The sequence below is a fragment of the Mixophyes fleayi genome, chromosome 11 (genome assembly GCF_038048845.1).
Source record: "Mixophyes fleayi isolate aMixFle1 chromosome 11, aMixFle1.hap1, whole genome shotgun sequence".
Classification (NCBI taxonomy): Eukaryota; Metazoa; Chordata; class Amphibia; order Anura; family Limnodynastidae; genus Mixophyes; species Mixophyes fleayi.
Genome location: NC_134412.1, coordinates 71,302,514 through 71,321,932, shown reverse-complemented (window position 1 = coordinate 71,321,932; position 19,419 = coordinate 71,302,514). Strand labels below are relative to the sequence as shown.

General features: G+C 41.7%; 1 protein-coding gene across 13 annotated transcripts in view; it reads left to right on the top strand.

Annotated features, from left to right (window-relative positions):
- Positions 1-19,419, top strand: part of AGRN (agrin) — a 434,643-nt gene that overhangs the window by 201,258 nt on the left and 213,966 nt on the right. For all 13 annotated transcript variants that reach the window (XR_012680036.1, XM_075191538.1, XM_075191541.1 and 10 more), the window contains one exon: positions 10,005-10,220. Coding sequence is in view for 12 of the 13 variants with exons in the window: in XM_075191538.1 (XP_075047639.1) it covers positions 10,005-10,220 (216 nt within the window). In the remaining variant the exon portion in view is untranslated. The remainder of the gene's footprint in view (positions 1-10,004; positions 10,221-19,419) is intronic.

Sequence of the window (19,419 nt, the reverse complement as noted above, 5' to 3'; positions counted from 1 at the left end):
CTGGACGACCGAAAGAAATCATTTGGTTTTTGTACAACTTCTTCAGTCCAATTACTGTAAGCTGTGTATGCTATTGGTACAATATTTCCCTAATTGCTACACCTTTCATAGAAAATATGTCTAAACAGCAGTGATATTCACAGAATAGCCTATAGAGAGGTTGCACACTTGTATACAGTTGCCAGAGCACTGGAGATAAGAAGCTGCTGATTCAGAACTACCGGCCTGTCTAAGAAGATTCACAGCATTGAAGTGCTAATGAGTACGCACCTTTTATTCCATTCTTGGCTCGCATTCTAATTTATGGTTGAACCTGCAATCTGCAGTTCTTCTCATGTCAGCCCATCCAGGTGTGTGTTGCTTGGGATGAACACTAGGCAAGTGATCTTCACAGCTTTGCCAAGTGCTGAAATGCATTAACTCCTTCTTTGTACAGTGCCTGACTGATAGTTTCACCGCCAAGATATCTCTTTCTAAAGCTGTGCTATAAATAAATAATTTTACACCTTGTATCGAGGGGGTGTTCTGTTGAAAGTAGTTTACCTTGAATAACCTGTCCTAAACACAGCTCACCTGGTTTTCTGGGCTAAATTCTCCTTTTAGGAACAAATATTAATGTGTTCTTGTTTAATCAGTGACCCCTACATGTGTTAGTGCCCAGTTGGAAAGCTGCTGTAGTGCATAAATTATTTTGTGACAACATGCACCTATTGTTGTTGTGTTTATGTTTACAGGGTAGATTGATACATGAATGACTCAAGACTGTAGCAAACATTTTGTTACTTGTGATGGGTGGAGGGCTTGTATTGCACCCACATGCAAACATTAATTTGCACAGTGCTGTCCAAGATATTGCATTGAGATTTAGAGTTTGGGTTCTGGGTGTAGCAGAGCAGACTATTTATATTCGTAAGAAACAACCTTATTTTCTGACGTCCTCACAATTGGCAGAGATTGCCTGTTTAAACTTAAAATCAAGACAGTTCTGATGGCCTTTTAGGTTGGAAACACACTACAGAAAATTTCCCCCGATGCGATATCATTGCCAACGACTGAAAGTCCCGATCAGCATGCCAATTCACCATACTTGTCAACTTTTGCAGCCAGCTCTCTAGGAGGGGGCTCCATCACAGGAGTGTGGCCATGTGAACCGCACAGATAGGCCACGCCCCATGCCAGTCTTTGCATATTTCAGCCTATCAGTGGGTGGGGGCGGGCCAGGATGATGCCTTTAGACCCACCCCCACCCACTTCACAAATGAGGTGAGCTGGACCCGGGAGTTCGGAAGAACTCCCAAACATTCGGGAGTCTTCCGGACATTCTGGGAGAGTAGGCAACTATGCAATTCACGTGTACATACTATACATCATTTACCTTCAGATCTGTGCTCTTTATCTGTCATAACCATTGGCTGGAAAGATCCTGACTCTACATTCCATAGAGATCTATGGACACTGAAGGATTGCAACGACATTGTTACATCAGTGAATGAGATTTTTAGGCAATTTGTAAAATCGAATCAAATGATACAACGTGCTTTGGAACGGTAATCATTCATCGTTGGAGTATACACACTAATGCAATATCGGGCTGAAGGATCATTTATCGTGTGATTGTCCCGATAGTTGGGTGAAAACCCTGTAGTGTGTACCCAGCCTAACTCTCTGTTATAAGTAATTAAGATGTGTAAAGCATGTTCACAGAGGCACTTCCCAGAAGTGGAAAATGGGCGTACACCCATATATACACACCGACAGGTAGTAAATGACCCTTACTGGGTGTGGGGCAGTAATTCTTTTATAAACTTTTTTTTTTTTATAGTCCCTATTATCTTCATTATTTACTTGTGTCCTAGATTTTTACCTTACTTACTCGATATTATAGTTTCTGAAACCTGATTTGTAATTTCTTTGGGGCACTGTTAAGTCACTCTTCCTTTAAGTTATATATGCAGCCATCTCATCAGTCCTGTATAATAATGAAGATATATTATGTCATAAAGAACCGATAGATTCCCTTTAAGCTTCATCTGACTTTGCTTGTTGTGTTTATTAGATCATAATTTCCTGAGCCGTTCCTGAAAGCCAAGGATTCACTGATGACATTCTATCAATAAAAATATATATTCATGTATCTGAATGCACTCCCGTGTTTGGCTGCTAAATGAAGCAGCTAGTCTTATTCTGCTCAGGTTCTGTGACCCCGCAATCAGTGCTAGGTGTCACAGAGGCCGGCCTGGTAATACCACTAGATGCAGGTTAATCAGGTTTTGTCTCAGTGACAGCTGCCTGTGACCTTGAGTAAATTACTTTGTGTTCCCTGCACCTCCAGCAAACAGAAATGATTTTGTAAACTGTAGGCTGCTCCTTTGTTGTTTGTGTGCAAAATGATGTTCTTTGTTTTGCTCATGTATTACATGCAGCATACAAGCATATTTTTTTGTAAGTACTTGTGTTTGAGATTGAATAAAACAGGGTATGTTCAGGTCTATCACCGCTTACATAATTAGCTACCAGTTTAATTCCATGGGGCCCATTCTCCTCTCTTCTAGCCTTTTCTCATTTATGTAATTGAAAATGTTCCTGTCACATACATGCCGGTAAGTCGGCCATTTTGTAAGCTGAGGTAATGTATAAATACAGCTTAATGAACTCACTAGGAACCAATGACATCAATATTAGTAAACTAATAGCGGAACTTTCATGAATATCAGTCCTTTCCACAAAATGGCTGCCACCAATGTGCGTATCTGACAAGTGCACTTGAAGGTATCACTTGTCCCATCAGTCTATTCTTTTTGCTATTGGTCTGGGACCTAAAATAAAGCAGTTTCCAATGGTGTGTAGTGCAATCTGACCCCAACCACATAGGTTGTGTAGTCTGTTGTTGGATATGGAGACTGGGCCTGCTTATTTCTTGTTCTGAGAGGGAAGGGATAGTATGGTCTTAGCTGATGTACAATGGTGCACTGTTCACCAATATTCTATGACTAGTGTTAGCTAGTTCTGATGATTGGTCTTCTTTAAATACATCCTTAGTCTTCATATTGCCTCGGTTCCTGTCATATAACAAATGTCTACATTGAGTGTGGCGGCAGCACGGTGGTTCAGTGGTTAGCACTTCTGCCTTACAGCACTGGGGTCATGAGTTCAATTCCATGGCCTTATCTGTGTGGAGTTTGCAAGTTATCCCCGTGTTTGCGTGGATGTCCTCCGGGTGCTCCGGTTTCCAAAAACATACTAGTAGGTTAATTGGCTGCTATCAAAATTGATCTTAGTCTCTCTCTCTCTCTCTCTCTCTCTCTCTCTCTCTGTCTGTGTGTTAGGGAATTTAGACTGTAAGCCCAATGGGGCAGAGACTGATATGAGTGAGTTCTCTGTACAGCTCTGCGGAATTAGTGGTGCTATATAAATAAATGGTGATGATGATGATTGAGTGTGCCCACTCCATTGTGCTTTGTGAAGAGGGAAAGGGTAACAGGTCTGGCCTTCCAGGCAGCTGGCTATATGTGGAGACTTCTGAGTGCAGATGATTCTAGTCAAGGTTCAGGGATCGGCTGCCTACCAGGCATTATTTGGTGATACTCTTCTCCCACATTGATTTTCTGCTCCCACACATTTTCCTCCTTCGCTTGACTTTCTATCTATTTTTCACTTTCTCTCTCACTGTCTCTAAACAGGACCTTATAATCTCCCAATTTCTGGCAGCTTTTATTTCCCCATATACTTGTCCTTTGGTCAGGGCTCTGAGCAGGCAGTATGGATTAGCTGGGTCACATTAGCATAGTCCGCCTGAGATAGAGGTGTTTCTGTATCTAGGAGGGGGGAGGATAGCCCAAGCCTGAGGATATGTGATCAGTGGATTTGCATACTGCTCAGCTCACAGCGCTTGTATTAATTCCACTCCAGCTCTCCTGCCTCTGCCGCACTAAAGATTTAGCATTGTGTCATTAACTCTTCCATACAAAAGAGATGCCATATCGATCTCAAACCATCCAGTTGCTTCTTTATTTGTCACTTTTGCTCATTAGGAGGTTGCACCGTCTAATACTGGTGTACATGGGGGACTTTTGTGTCCAGAAGTTGGGATAGACACATAGAACATGAGTAGAAGAAGGTGAGGTCCCATAATGCCATCTCATGGTATCTGGGGTGTGCAAGAAGATAACTTTACAGTAAGGTATTTTTAATATTGAATTAACAGCTGTTTTGAAAGCACTGGAAAAAGAACAGACCTAAGGGGCCTATGAGCAGGTCCAGCTGGTACACAAGGCTGTGAATGTGGGCAGCATGGTGGCTCAGTGGTTAGCACCTCTGCCTCACAGCACTGGGGTCATGAGTTCAATTCCCGACCATGGCCTTATCTGTGTGAAGTTTGTATGCTCTCCCCGTGTTTGCGTGGGTTTCCTCCGGGTGCTCCGGTTTCCTCCCACACTCCAAAAACATACTGATAGGTTAATTGGCTGCTATAAAAAAAAAAAAAAAAAATTGACCCTAGTCTCTCTCTCTGTCTGTGTGAGTCTGTGTATGTTAGGGAATTTAGACTGTAAGCTCTAATGGGACAGGGACTGATGTGAATGAGTTCTCTGTACAGCGCTGCGGAAACAGTGGCGCTATATAAATAAATGGTGATGATGATGATGTATAGTAATCAGCTGTCTCAGGGTGTTCTGGAGCAGGAAGCAGCAAAGTATATAAAAAATATTTTAATGCTAATTTTGTTGTTTCAAATATCAGAATGAGTGATATTGATTTGGGGCTTGGGCTAATAACGATTAAAGTCACAATATGTTTGTTTTGTATGAAGTACTTATACTGTCTGTTTCTGGTCATTTGCATAAGGGGTGATGACACCAAAGACGGGATTGGTTAAACTCAACATGTATTTCTGTGTAAGTTTGAGTATTCCGGACAATTTTCATGATGCTTGGCACAGCAGTCTTTGTATCCTTGTTCGCTTACCATATAGAAACTCTGTGTGCATCACTTTTCCCAGTGCTGTTAACGTTTTTTTGAAACTTTCATTTGGCATCAGGCTTTAGATCTGGATTGCTGATTAGCTGCTTTGGATACTTGAAGCTGTTTTATAACAAAAAATAACCATTTGGAACTCTTTTTGGAAAAAACTAAACAAAACCTTGGTTTTGGCTATCTACAATTACAGTTACAGAGGGTGTTACATCTACATCATAAGTGCAAGTTCCTAGGTCCTTGTGCAATATCTGAGCTAGAGCCCCCCTCACTGTCTCCACCTTTATTTGTACACAAACATAAACAAACACCCAGGGCCGGATTAACCATAGGGCTAACTGGGCTACAGCCCAGGGGCCTCGGCCATCCAGGGGGCCCTTGAAAGTGCTCAGCAGCAGTATTGATCGGTCGGGGGCGAGGCGCCCCCAGCCCGATCAGTGCTGCTGAGGACTTTCACTGCAGTACTTCCCCAGCGCTCTGTAGTCTCCTTACTGAGATCTCGTGAGTCTCACTCTCACGAGATCTCCTCAGTAAAGAGTGTACAGCACGCCGGGGAAGGAGGAGAAGGTGGTAAGTGCCGGGGGGGGGGGGGAGGGGGGGCCCTCATGGGGGAATGGAGGCCTCCTTAGCCCAGGGGCCTCCATTCCCTTAATCCGGCCCTGCAAACACCACATACATCTTATCTCCATTGTCTTATTAACATGCCCCATTGACAGTAGCCGGGGCCCCAGGGGCAGCTTCAAGCAGCCTTAGTTCCCCTGGCTCTGCCAGTCCTATAATGCAGAACTGGCAAATCCATGAAGCTAACCATCTGTGAGCTGGAGGGCCAATCACAAACCGCAATCTCTTGATTGCAGCTTGTGATTGGTCCACCCGCTCGCAACCCGGTTGAACCCCGGAAAAAATGGCTGTATGGAGCTCTGGTTAAGGGAATGGGGCTTGTTAGGAAATTATTTTCTAAAGCTGGGTACACACTACACTGTTTTCGTCCAATAATCGGTTTAAACAGCCGACATACGACCGCTCGTTCAAAAGTCGAGTCAGTGTGTGCAGTGACACGATGGTCGAAAGTCTGCCCAAATGGACGATTATTGCCTCATTTGGTTGGTCGTACCGTTTAATATTTTCGTTCCAATCTCGTTTCCGCTGTGTAGTGTGTATAAACTTCCAACTGATTCACAACAGTGAGTACGAAATTACAGTCATTGCTCACGACAGCATGGCTGTAAAAAGTCGCTAAAGGGACGTCCGCTCTTCCCTTTATCGTCCTAAACAAGGCTAGTGTGTATGCAGTCCATGGACCGAGCGATCGGACCATCGGTCGCATGTAAAATCGATCGGCATAAAAAGTTGGTCGACATTTCTGTAGTGTGTACCCAGCTTTAGATGGTAATGTGACTTTAGTGTCTAATAGAATCGGTGAACCTTAATAAAGGCAAGATGATCTAAGATAAGAAGCCAAATTGACTGAACTCTTGCTTTTGTTTAGTGCATTCTGGCAGTTTCTAGCAGACGGCTTCTCTTATTCAAATAATTTAGCTTTAAGATCCTGTTCAGTAAGCTGCTTGTCTTTGAGAGAATAGGAGATGCTCATTTACACACTGACATGTTAATGTGGCTGTGCTTCACATTAGATCACTCAGTTTTGTAACAAGCCCAGGACGCCTCAATATGGGCCACTTGCCTACTAAATGAGTTCCTGATAATTAGCATTGTGATGCAGCACCAGATGCGAGATGTTGGGGTAATGGGTTCATTCTAGGAGCTGTTTGTCTCTGATGTTACTTGTGTTGGGAGATTCTACTTTACAGGCATAATGTATCACCGTTGTTAAGCGCTAGCAGCTTAATTTGTTGCCAGTTTCTAAAATGGAATAAATTAACTTTCTTTAGATTCAACAGAGCGATAGTGTTAGACCCAGAGGCTGCATCTTGCAGACTTGTGATTTCAGGTTTTCATTTACTGATGCGCTAGTGACGAGAACTAATATATAACTTATATCTAAATTGGTCCAAGCAAAATAAAATAAATCTAAAAGGACAGTATGGCCTAAGCATGAGTCTACATTGTTCTACACATATTCCATACACAGATATGCTTTTTTATGCGCATAGAGATGAATGTTTTTGTGTATCTTAATTCATGATTTAAATAGTAGCTGTGTATAGCTTAGCCTGTCCAGGTTAACAGCCTACAAGTGAACAGTGCCACCCAGTAGTTTAAATATGCTGAAAAACACACTTGCTAGGCATTACCAAGCAATGCATTTTAAGTAGCAGATCTTTAAGACATGGTACTACTCTTGTATGTATTGCTTTTAATGTATGGTCCTCATCATCATCATCATCTATTTATTTATTAATTTATTTATATAGCTCCACTAATTCTGCAGCACTGTACAGAGAACCCACTCAAATCAGTTCCTGCCCCATGGGAGCTTACAGTCTAAATTCCCTAACATACACACAGACAGACTAAGGTCAATTTGATAACAGCCAATTAACCTACTAGTATGTTTTTGGATTGTGGAAAGAAACCCACACACAAAAAAGCCATGGTTGGGATTCAAACTCGGGACCCCAGTGCTGTGAGGCAGCAGTGCTAACCACTAAGCCACCCTACTTACTTATGTATACTCTATATAGAACACATGTTCTGTTTAGCTTCTGCAAATTATGCACCTATCATCTGAGTACACCATCACTTGTGTATTATGTTGAAGTCATCTCATGTAGACAGGAAAACCAATAGACCAGAGGTCAAATATACTGACCAAATAATAAGGCATTGAGATAATTGCTGAAAAGCACAAGCTGTTATTGTGTGTTACTGAGTGTCAGCTCCTCGAACATGCCACTGTTTCCCTGTGTTCCAATTATTATGTTATGGCTGCAAGATTATTTATGCCTTAAAGCTTCTGTGTACAATATTATGTGTGCTTGTTATATAATACTGAGAAAACATAAATAGTAACGTAGTTAAGTTTAGAGTGAAATGCAGAAATATTTATTTTGTAATGTGTATGTGTGTGTGTGTATATATATATATATATATATATATATATACTCCTTCTTTTATCCTAATAGAATTTACAGTTTGCACTAACTAGCAACTCTTAAGGCTTGTTCACACACAAGCGTTGGAAAAAGGGGTAATATCGCATGAAAACTAACACGCACTTTAGATGTTTTTTAGTGTTGTTAATGTATTTTCTATGTGGTTTTGATGGGTTGCTCTTTTTGTTAAGGCATCGTAGATTGTGGTGCATTCTAAAGTCAAGTCAGTGACTGAATGCTGCAAAATTTAAATTTGAGCTTGTTAATTGGCATTTGCAGTGTGAGTGTAAGTGCTTGTGCACAGTTCACAGTGTCAGGACCCCAACCTACCTATGTCTACTGTCGTCATCATCAGCTCTTGTAAACTACACACTGTGAAGAGAAATGAAGGCTCATCAAAGATCACCAGGGTATAAGATGCACTTGTGTTTCCAACTCATCTATTTGTGAAGATCGCATTCATAGACAACACTGCGTCCGATTGATATCCATTCTAACAAGTGCCTCTCTTAATAAGCCTTCCTCTGCGTGTGATGAAAGCAAGCCACGTCTTGTTAACATAAGAACTGGTAGCTGCGACTCACGGAACCTCAGGGATGGTTGAACTGTGATGAGGGTTTGGGTGCTAATGATTCTGTCATATTTTTTTTTGAAGAAATAGTTTATTGAAATCATTTTAATTTGAAGAAGCAAAAAATGCTTTGTGAGAAATGAAACAGCTGGCACTACTTGACATGATTAGGACCAGATACTACATTGTGTTTGCTATTGAGATACTAGACAGAAGGGTAGACTTGGAGCTTACACAGCTGGCCTACTAACCTCTGACCTGTTGATAAACCAAATGGATAGCTCAATATCCCTGAAGACTGTATTGACATCTTGATAGGGGCAATGCCTCCTGGTGATGATGTTTTTATTGTGGTAAATATTAATTTCCCTCTGGCACTGTTTTGTAATTTATCTTAACCTTGGGCTATATCTTCATCTTGGGAAAAACACAAACAGACATATATATATATATATATATTTATTTTTTTTATTATTTTTTTTTTCACACACATACACACGCAGAAACAGTATTTGCACACAGCCAGGGACCCTTGCTGTGGCAGTATAGTACACTACATCTTCTATCAAAGAACGCTACGCTAACTAGAAGCACCAATCCCCTATAGCACAGTGTATTAGTGGCACATGGCCCTGAAATCCTGAATGCAGAACATCAAACAATGCAGATTGACTTTGACATTTAGACGCAGAGATGCAGATGACATAATTTTATCATTGCTTCGTGTAAGGGGGTGATATTTTTTGCTTTATTTTAAGCTCTGATGCTGAACAGTGTTATAGCATTGCATGATTTATTGGGACATTAACCAGTTACAGTAATTCTGAATTTATTAAACACTTGTGCAGGATTCAGAAATGAGCACAGTAGACCAGTGCTTAGAGGCAGTGCAGGCTGTCAGCCAGCTTTTTCTAATCAGTCAACATCAACATCATACATGCCAACTTTTAAAATTTCTCACCTGTCCCGGGAGATCCGGGGGAGAAGTCATGTGACAAGTGGTAGCATTCAATGCCGTGAATTCTGGCAAATGCCGGAGCTTTGCCTACTCTTCCGGGAGTCCGGGAGGACTCCCCAAAATTCGTGAGCATTCCGGGAGAGTAGGGAAGTATGGTCAACATTATCAACGGGAAATTAGGAGAGAAGGAATTGGGAAAACAACTGATGTGAGTGTATCGGAGGAGAGGATGGTGCCTCAGTGAGGGGACTGTCAAGCTAGAGAATGTAAGAGGAGTGTGACTACAAGATGGACCAGGGCCTAGGCCACTAATGACTCTGTGTCTGCAGGCTCTAGTGATGTCACTTCTGATTGTACAAGCTGCTTTTGCCACTAGTCTCTTATACCAGTCTTAGGTTTATGCCCAGCAGATTTGTGTTAATTCTGGCCCCCTCTTTCTGTGTTACAGTGTGTCGGGGTATGCTCTGCGGCTTTGGTGCAGTGTGCGAGAAGAGCAGCAATGACCCATCTCAGGCGACCTGTGTCTGCAAGAAATCTGCCTGCCCCTCCGTGGTGGCCCCTGTCTGTGGCTCTGACTACTCCACCTACAGCAACGAGTGTGAACTTGAAAGAGCCCAGTGCAACCAGCAGCGGAGAATCAAAGTGATCAGCAAAGGACCTTGTGGTAAGAGCACGGACTGTCCCTACGGATTCTATATAGCAGAGATACAACAGCGCTGCAAGACCTTTGTGTTTCTTTATCCTCATCCATCTATGATTTGTACACTTTGCAACACAGGATTTGTGCCAACAAAACTCTTGGTAGATGTGTAATGACACTCTGTATAGTCGTTGGATCAGATGCATGATCCATTCTTTCTGCACAGCTCTGTGATTAGATGTATTATACATGGCCTCACCCCTCCCTCTTTTTACGTCTCTCTAATGGGAGATATAATAAATGGCCTCTTTCCTTTCTGAGTTAAACTGCTCCCTGGCCATACATATACTATAATGTGCAGTCATACTCTTTACTGCCCTTGCAGTACCTTCACCAGAGCTCCACTGCCCGTCCCTCTCGTCCCTGGCTCATACTGATGCCTGATAAAATGCACAGTACAGGGGCACTTTGCATCTCCCTGAGCAAATGTATAACACATGGCTTCACCTTTCTACCGTGCAGTCTCCAGTTTTGATGTATAAAACATGGATTTTTTTATTTATTTTTTTTGCAAACCTTCCCCAATACAGTCACTTGATTACATATTCAGTGAATGGGTTACTTCTTATGCACTTATACATTTCATTTGCAGTACAGAAACCCTAGCAAGATCCATAAAATAAAGCTTTCGCTTCTCCTTCATAGCTCCAGTGGAGATACATTATGTACTGCCTCTTTTCAATACAAATCCCTCATCAGATAAATAGGGCTAATACATTTAAAGACGTACCTCCTCGGGTTAGCTGGAAAGTTAACTCTTGTGACACCGTGGGAGCTTGCCGCCAGGCTCGGACTGGCCACGATTCCAAACCACAAGTTAGACATCTTTGAGATTGTGTATTTATAGTAAGTGTAGTGCAAATAATACTAACGTAGACTATACACTGAGCCCATATGACCACAGTACCTTTTCGGTCCACATGTCCCATTTTGCTACTGTGTACAGCCAGATGTGTCTCTTCCCAGCAGCAACAAGGTAATACAAGCTTTTCTAAATGACAAGGCCAATGCTTGGGTCTTCATTCCCTGCATTTTTCCTAGCAGGCCACCTGCTCAGAGTGAGACTAATGGAGCTGCGTTGGCAGGCTGCATGCTGCTACTGAGATTTAGGTGCTGTAAACGAGACTCCATTCCCCTACTCTCAAAGTAAATTAACTTGACCTTTTTCTTTCACTCTGCTGAGGCTTGTCATGTGTCTAAATTCAGTAGACCCAATCCCACAAGGCATTGTGGTAGACTTTAGACTGGATTTCTTGAGGTTAATTTAAATACATGGAAATCCACAAATCTATACCTTTACCTTTACCTGTTTCCAGGTGTGGGAATACTTGTTTTATTTATATTGGTTTCCTATTTATTAGAAGTGCCCACTTCATTTTTCCCATTACTCCATGTATGTTATTTTGCAACACTACTTGTAAAAGCAGACTCATTTACGGACCACACGAAACAAAAAATTGCCCAGATGTCCCTCTAGCACATATAAGATAGGACCAATAACACTATGCCAGTTATTAATTTAAATATTTATGTTTTTCTCTTAAGTTATAGCATTTTCATCCTCTGCCTTAAATTAGCGAGGGGATACTGGCACTGTCTTACTTTTTGTATGAAGGTGCAATATGCGTCCCTTTACTTGACCACCAGGGGCACTGTTTTATTTGAGTCTATGGTTGCTACTTCATTTACCTTGTCAATCAGCAAAGATTCCCCCAAATTAGCAAGCACTCTGTCTTCTTCTCTTCTTCCCAGGGTGTTCCAACCTGAGCACTGTATGTTACAGGGCCAGGAAATAATTGGTGCAGTTCTTGGCCCTAGAGCTGGTCTTCTAGGTTAATACTATAAGATGGCAGTGCATGCTTTCTCCGTATATGTGACTTCCAGGACCTGTGGCTGACACAACGCTTATAAGCAGGATATGAAGCGAGCAGATGTGTGGGGTGTAGGTGGTGAAGCAATAGTGTCTGTGTGTTTAAATCATGGGTGTAACAATAGTCATACCGGCATATATGGGTTCTAGGGGACTTATAGGCACAAGGTGCTAGCGCAACCTTATATAACCTCGAGCACTGCTTTTCCCCGGGAGTGCTGCCAGCAGTATTGGTGTATCAGGCCCTTAGACCTTTTGCAGCATGCAGGAAAACAGCATATGAGCGCAGAGTGTCTAGGCTAAGAAAGACATCTGCCCCTGTATGCCGTTAGTCTACTCACAGAACAGCGCTGGTGAAATGTTTCTATATAGCCCCTTTATTTCCAATCATGCCCCTGGTTTAAATAGCACTGCTTTTTCCTTTGCTGTCTCCCTGCATATGGTATTTGCATCCCTGCCAACATTTCAATGAGGACACACCTGGCCTCTGCTTTCAGCATTGCTGGATTTGAGCTATACAAATCCGCAATAGTTGTTTTAGTAACACCGTGAAATAATTCAACAGACTAGCTGGTCTTAATCGTAATGTATGTATGTTTTGCAACCTTTGTAGGAATACAGTGTCTTTTGCTCATACAGCATTTCCATGTGTTCACATACATATTTGTCTTTAATATGCCACACAGATACACACCTACTTTCAACATTGCCTTGGGTCAATTACGTGTTTAAAATTAGGGATGAGCGCGCTCGGATTTCTGAAATCCGAGCCCACCCGAACGTTGCGGATCCGAGTCGGATCCGAGACAGATCCGGGTATTGGCGCCAAATTCAAAAGTGAAACTGAGGCTCTGACTCATAATCCCGTTGTCGGATCTCGCGATACTCGGATCCTATAAATTCCCCGCTAGTCGCCGCCATCTTCACTCGGGCATTGATCAGGGTAGAGGGAGGGTGTGTTAGGTGGTCCTCTGTGCTGTTTAGTTCTGTGCTGTTTAGTTCTGTGCTGTTTAGTTCTGTGCTGTTTAGTTCTGTGCTGTGCTGTGCTGTGCTGTGCTGTGCTGTGCTGTGCTGTGTTCTGCAGTATCAGTCCAGTGGTGCTGTGTGCTGTGCTCTGTCCTTCTGAGGTCAGTGGTGCTGCTGGGTCCTGTGCTGTGTCCTGTTCAGTCCAGTGGTGCTGTGTCCTGTGCTCTGTGCTTCTAAGGGCATAGTTATTTCCCCAATATTCCCCTGTGTTTAAAAAAATAAAAAAAAGTTTTTTTAAAAAATACCAAAAACTACTTTAATATTTTTTAATTACCACAAAATTTTCACAACCAATCCTGCAGTATAAGCCCATTGGTACTGCAATATTACCAAGTTCACACATTCAGCAGTAAAAGTCCAGTGGTACTGCAATATTACAAAGTTTACACATTCTGCAGTATCAGTCCAGTGGTGCTGTGTCCTGTGCTCTGTCCTGCTGAGTTCCGTAGTGCTGCTGGGTCCTGTGCCGTGTCCTGTTCAGTCCAGTGGTGCTGTGTCCTGTGCTCTGTGCTTCTAAGGGCATAGTTATTTCCCCATTATTCCCAAGTTTTTAAAAAATAAAAAAAAAGTAAAAAATAATAAAAAATTTAAAAAAAAAAAATATATAATAATTATAACCAAATTTGCAAAACCAATCCAGCATTATAAGTCCATTGGTACTGCAATATTACCAAGTTCACACATTCTGCAGTATCAGTCCAGTGGTGCTGTGTCCTGTGCTCTGTCCTGCTGAGTTCCGTAGTGCTGCTGGGTCCTGTGCCGTGTCCTGTTCAGTCCAGTGGTGCTGTGTCCTGTGCTCTGTGCTTCTAAGGGCATAGTTATTTCCCCACTATTCCCAAGTTTTTTAAAAATAAAAAAAAAGTAAAAAAAAATAAAAAATTAAAAAAAAAAAAATATATAATAATTATAACCAAATTTGCAAAACCAATCCAGCAGTATAAGTCCATTGGTACTGCAATATTACCAAGTTCACACATTCTGCAGTATCAGTCCAGTGGTGCTGTGTCCTGTGCTCTGTCCTGCTGAGTTCCGTAGTGCTGCTGGGTCCTGTGCCGTGTCCTGTTCAGTCCAGTGGTGCTGTGTCCTGTGCTCTGTGCTTCTAAGGGCATAGTTATTTCCCCACTATTCCCAAGTTTTTTAAAAATAAAAAAAAAGTAAAAAAAAAAAAAAAATATATAATAATTATAACCAAATTTGCAAAACCAATCCAGCAGTATAAGTCCATTGGTACTGCAATATTACCAAGTTCACACATTCTGCAGTATCTTGTGCTACATATAATGGAGACCAAAAATTTGGAGGATAAAGTAGGGAAAGATCAAGACCCACTTCCTCCTAATGCTGAAGCTGCTGCCACTAGTCATGACATAGACGATGAAATGCCATCAACGTCGTCTGGCAAGCACGATGCCCAATCTCCTAGTACAGGGCATGTAAAATCCAAAAAGCCCAAGTTCTCAAAAAACAGCAAAAAAAGAAACTTAAAATCATCTGAGGAGAAACGTAAAGTTGGCAATATGCCAATTACGACAAGTAGTGGCAAGGAACGGCTTAGGCCCTGTCCCGTGTTCATGACTAGTGGTCCAACTTCACCCAAGGATCAAAGCCCTCCTCCCCCCCCCCTACAAAAAATTTAAGAGAGTTATGCTGTCAGCAACAACAACAAAACAGCAAAGAACTCTGCCTTCTAAACAGATGACATCACAAATCCCCAAGGCGAGTCCAAGGGTGTTGTTGGTTGTGAACCCTGACCTTCCCATCACTGTACGGGAAGAGGTGACTCCATCCAGCATTTGCAGCACGCCCTCTGCATATGCTGGAAGGATCACCCACAGTCCAGTTACAGATTTGGCTAATGAAGGTGTGAATGTTGTGCACTGGGAGGAGGATATTGATGTAGCTGGCGCTGAGGAGGATGTTGATGATTATGATGCAGACAGATACCAAATTGCATTTCTCAATTTCTATTTATATTCTAGATTATATAACGGCTGAAAAGTTTTCTGTTTTACTCCTAGTGGAGAGGGGATCTGATGCAGACAGATACCAAACTGCCTTTGTCCATTTCTTTGTATATTTGAATTGCTAGTTCTACAGTCTATGCAGGCTGCTTTATTTATATTCAACTACAAGTGTAGGGCGGGGGGGGGGGCATAGATAGCCACCAAAGTAACGTGGTCCATTTAATTTCACTTTCTAGCTCCACAGTCTGTGCAGCCTGCTTTTTTTTATCTTCAAAGTATTTATATTTACAAGCCTTGCAATCTAAATTAACTAGAGGTAGTGACGTGGTAGAACTCCAAAAGGCAGTTTGGAAGCCCCTGTACAAACTGGCTCTATTTTTTAACTGAGTTGTCCCCCCTCCAGTGTGTACTCGGAAAGAGTTTTTAGTGCAGCGGGGAACCTGGTCAGTGAGCGGCGAAGGAGGTTGCTTCCTCACAACGTTGAAAAAATGATGTTTATAAAAATGAATAATCAATTCCTCAATGAAGTACAGCACTGCCCTCCAGACAGTACAGAGGGACTGTGGTTGTGGAGTCCAGCGGGGACGAATTGATAATGTGTGAGGAGGAGGAAGTACACACTGTAGGGGGAGAGGAATCAGAGGTTGAGGATAAGGACGACATCTTTCCTCAGTAGAGCCTGTTTAGTTTGTACAGGGAGAGATGAATTGTTTTATTGGTGTGGGGGCCCAAACAAACCAATCATTTCAGCCACAGTTGTTTGGTAGGCCCTGTCGCTGAAATGATTGGTTTGTTAAAGTGTGCATGTCCTATTTCAACAACATAAGGGTGGGTGGGAGGGCCCAAGGACAATTCCATCTTGCAACTTTTTTTTTGGCATTATGTGACCATTCAACAGTCGTTTGCCATGTTCAAAAAGTAAAAGAAAATGCCAACAAATTCAATAAATTAAATCAAAAGTTAAATGCCCTGTCATTATTTAAAACAAGAGGTTTTGACGTGCTAGAATTAGTGTAGTGTTAAGATGTTATAAACACTACACTTGGAAATTGGAGGAGGTAATGTGGCCCCGGTATCAAATTGGGTACCGGGGCCACCCCACTATGCAGTCCAGATACTTGTTTGGTGGAATTCCGACACGTGGAGGGTTTTTAAATTATATTGTGGCCTCGGTACCAAATTGTGTACCGGGGCCACCACACTACGCAGTCAAGATACTTGTTTGGTGGAATTCAGACCAGTTGAGGGTTTTATTATTATATTGTGTGGACCACTCTATCTATACCACACTACAACTCTATACCACTCTATTTCCTACTTTAATTCTATTTAATTCTATTTCCTACTTTAATTCTATTACTAATTAATTACCATAAAGAGGAACAAAAAAAACCAATTTTACCAAAAGTATAATATGACTTAGACTTACAAACACTACACTTTAAAGATCGTGCCTTTAAATGAAAAAGTCAGTCTTCATTGCACGACTATGTGCAACAGGGACATTTTTTTGGGTTTACAAAGTCAAACAATAACACTACGACCCTGTCTGTCTGGGGTCTGTCAATGACGAATTGTCTGGAGCATGTTTGGAGGAGGTATTGTGGCCCCGGTATCAAATTGGGTACCGGGGCCACCCCACTATGCAGTCCAGATACTTGTTTGGTGGAATTCCGACACGTGGAGGGTTTTTAAATTATATTGTGGCCTCGGTACCAAATTGTGTACCGGGGCCACCACACTACGCTGTCAAGATAGATAGATGCGTATTGCGTATCATAGATAAAGTACATTCAGTGGTGTGGGGCAAATTGAAAAATATTCCAAATGCACTGACATTATCAAAAACAAGAGGTTGTCACACGCTAAAACTCCAACATGTATATGATGGAGAGGATGGAGGAGCAGCCGCATGTGTAGTGTAATGCAGATCTGTTGAAGGTTTTTTATATATTTTATTGTGGTGCCCAGTGCCCACTCCTCTACGCAGTCCAGATACATTTATTGGTGCGAATCATAAAAGTTCAGGGTTTTTAATATATATTGTGGTGACCCACTCCTCTACGCAGTCCAGGTACATTTATTGGTGCGAATCATAAAAGTTCAGGGTTTTTAATATATATTGTGGTGACCCACTCCTCTACGCAGTCCAGGTACATTTATTGGTGCGAATCATAAAAGTTCAGGGTTTTTAATAGATATTGTGGTGACCCACTCCTCTACGCAGTCCAGGTACATTTATTGGTGCGAATCATAAAAGTTCAGGGTTTTTAATAGATATTGTGGTGACCCACTCCTCTACGCAGTCCAGATACATTTATTGGTGCGAATCATAAAAGTTCAGGGTTTTTAAGATATATTGTGGTGACCCACTCCTCTACGCAGTCCAGGTACATTTATTGGTGCGAATCATAAAAGTTCAGGGTTTTTAATAGATATTGTGGTGACCCACTCCTCTACGCAGTCCAGATACATTTATTGGTGCGAATCATAAAAGTTCAGGGTTTTTAAGATATATTGTGGTGACCCACTCCTCTACGCAGTCCAGGTACATTGATTGGTGCGAATCATAAAAGTTCAGGGTTTTTAATAGATATTGTGGTGACCCACTCCTCTACGCAGTCCAGGTACATTTATTGGTGCGATTCATAAAAGTTCAGGGTTTTTAATATATATTGTGGTGACCCACTCCTCTACGCAGTCCAGGTACATTTATTGGTGCGATTCATAAAAGTTCAGGGTTTTTAATATATATTGTGGTGACCCACTCCTCTACGCAGTCCAGGTACATTTATTGGTGCGAATCATAAAAGTTCAGGGTTTTTAATAGATATTGTGGTGACCCACTCCTCTACGCAGTCCAGGTACAATTATTGGTGCGAATCATAAAAGTTCAGGGTTTTTAAGATATTGTGGTGACCCACTCCTCTACGCAGTCCAGGTACAATTATTGGTGCGAATCATAAAAGTTCAGGGTTTTTAAGATATTGTGGTGACCCACTCCTCTACGCAGTCCAGGTACAATTATTGGTGCGAATCATAAAAGTTCAGGGTTTTTAAGATATTGTGGTGACCCACTCCTCTACGCAGTCCAGGTACAATTATTGGTGCGAATCATAAAAGTTCAGGGTTTTTAAGATATTGTGGTGACCCACTCCTCTACGCAGTCCAGGTACAATTATTGGTGCGAATCATAAAAGTTCAGGGTTTTTAAGATATTGTGGTGACCCACTCCTCTACGCAGTCCAGGTACAATTATTGGTGCGAATCATAAAAGTTCAGCATTTTTAATATATATTGTGGTGACCCACTCCTCTACGCAGTCCAGAAAGATACCTTGTTGCAACGTTTTGGACTAATAACTATATTGTGAGGTGTTCAGAATACACTGTAAATTAGTGGAAATGCTTGTTATTGAATGTTATTGAGGTTAATAATAGCCTAGGAGTGAAAATAAGCCCAAAAACTTGATTTTTAAACTTTTTATGTTTTTTTCAAAAAAAATCCGAATCCAATACCTTAAATCCGAACCGAGACCTTTCGTCAAGTGTTTTGCGAGACAAATCCGAACCTCAAAAATAACGAAAATCCGGATCCAAAACACAAAACACGAGACCTCAAAAGTCGCCGGTGCACATCCCTATTTAAAATGCTGCAGTTGCAGCACCATTTGACACAACATTGGGTTAGTTATTTTATGTGAAGTTGTGTGTAGTACAAGAGTCATTTTGTTGCAAACGGACGCATAACGCCTCTGAATCTATGCTGGATAAATAGTGTGTCATACAAGGCATGTACTGGTACATTAAAGTCAAAGGTGCTCCCATGTAATTTTTACACTGTATCTATAGAGCTCCATTGCTAGCATAGAGCCCTAGTGCTCAGTATTTAGATCCTACGTAATATTGAGCAGAGCTGACCCCTGCTACCTCAGAGGAGATGGAGGTTTTTTTTACAGGGAGGATAGTTGGAGTGACGCAACAGACCGCATGGTAATAATTAATATTATAATAATATCCAAAGACCAATATGGACAATTGAGCAGGAATCTGTCACTCATTCCTCCATATTTTCCGTAATACATATACCAAGGAGAATTTAGATGGAAACTTCGCTCTAAACTTTAGCAACTAATCGAATGCTTGCTTTCATTATCTAGCTTGCACAAGACAGATAAAAAGCTAATTGCTGATTGGCTGTGCTTCAGTTTTGCATTATATACACTGTTAGTAAGTGAACCCTTCTGCCTTTAAATATGACTGATTCTCCAGCAATCACCAGAGCACCTTTAAATAAGTTTATA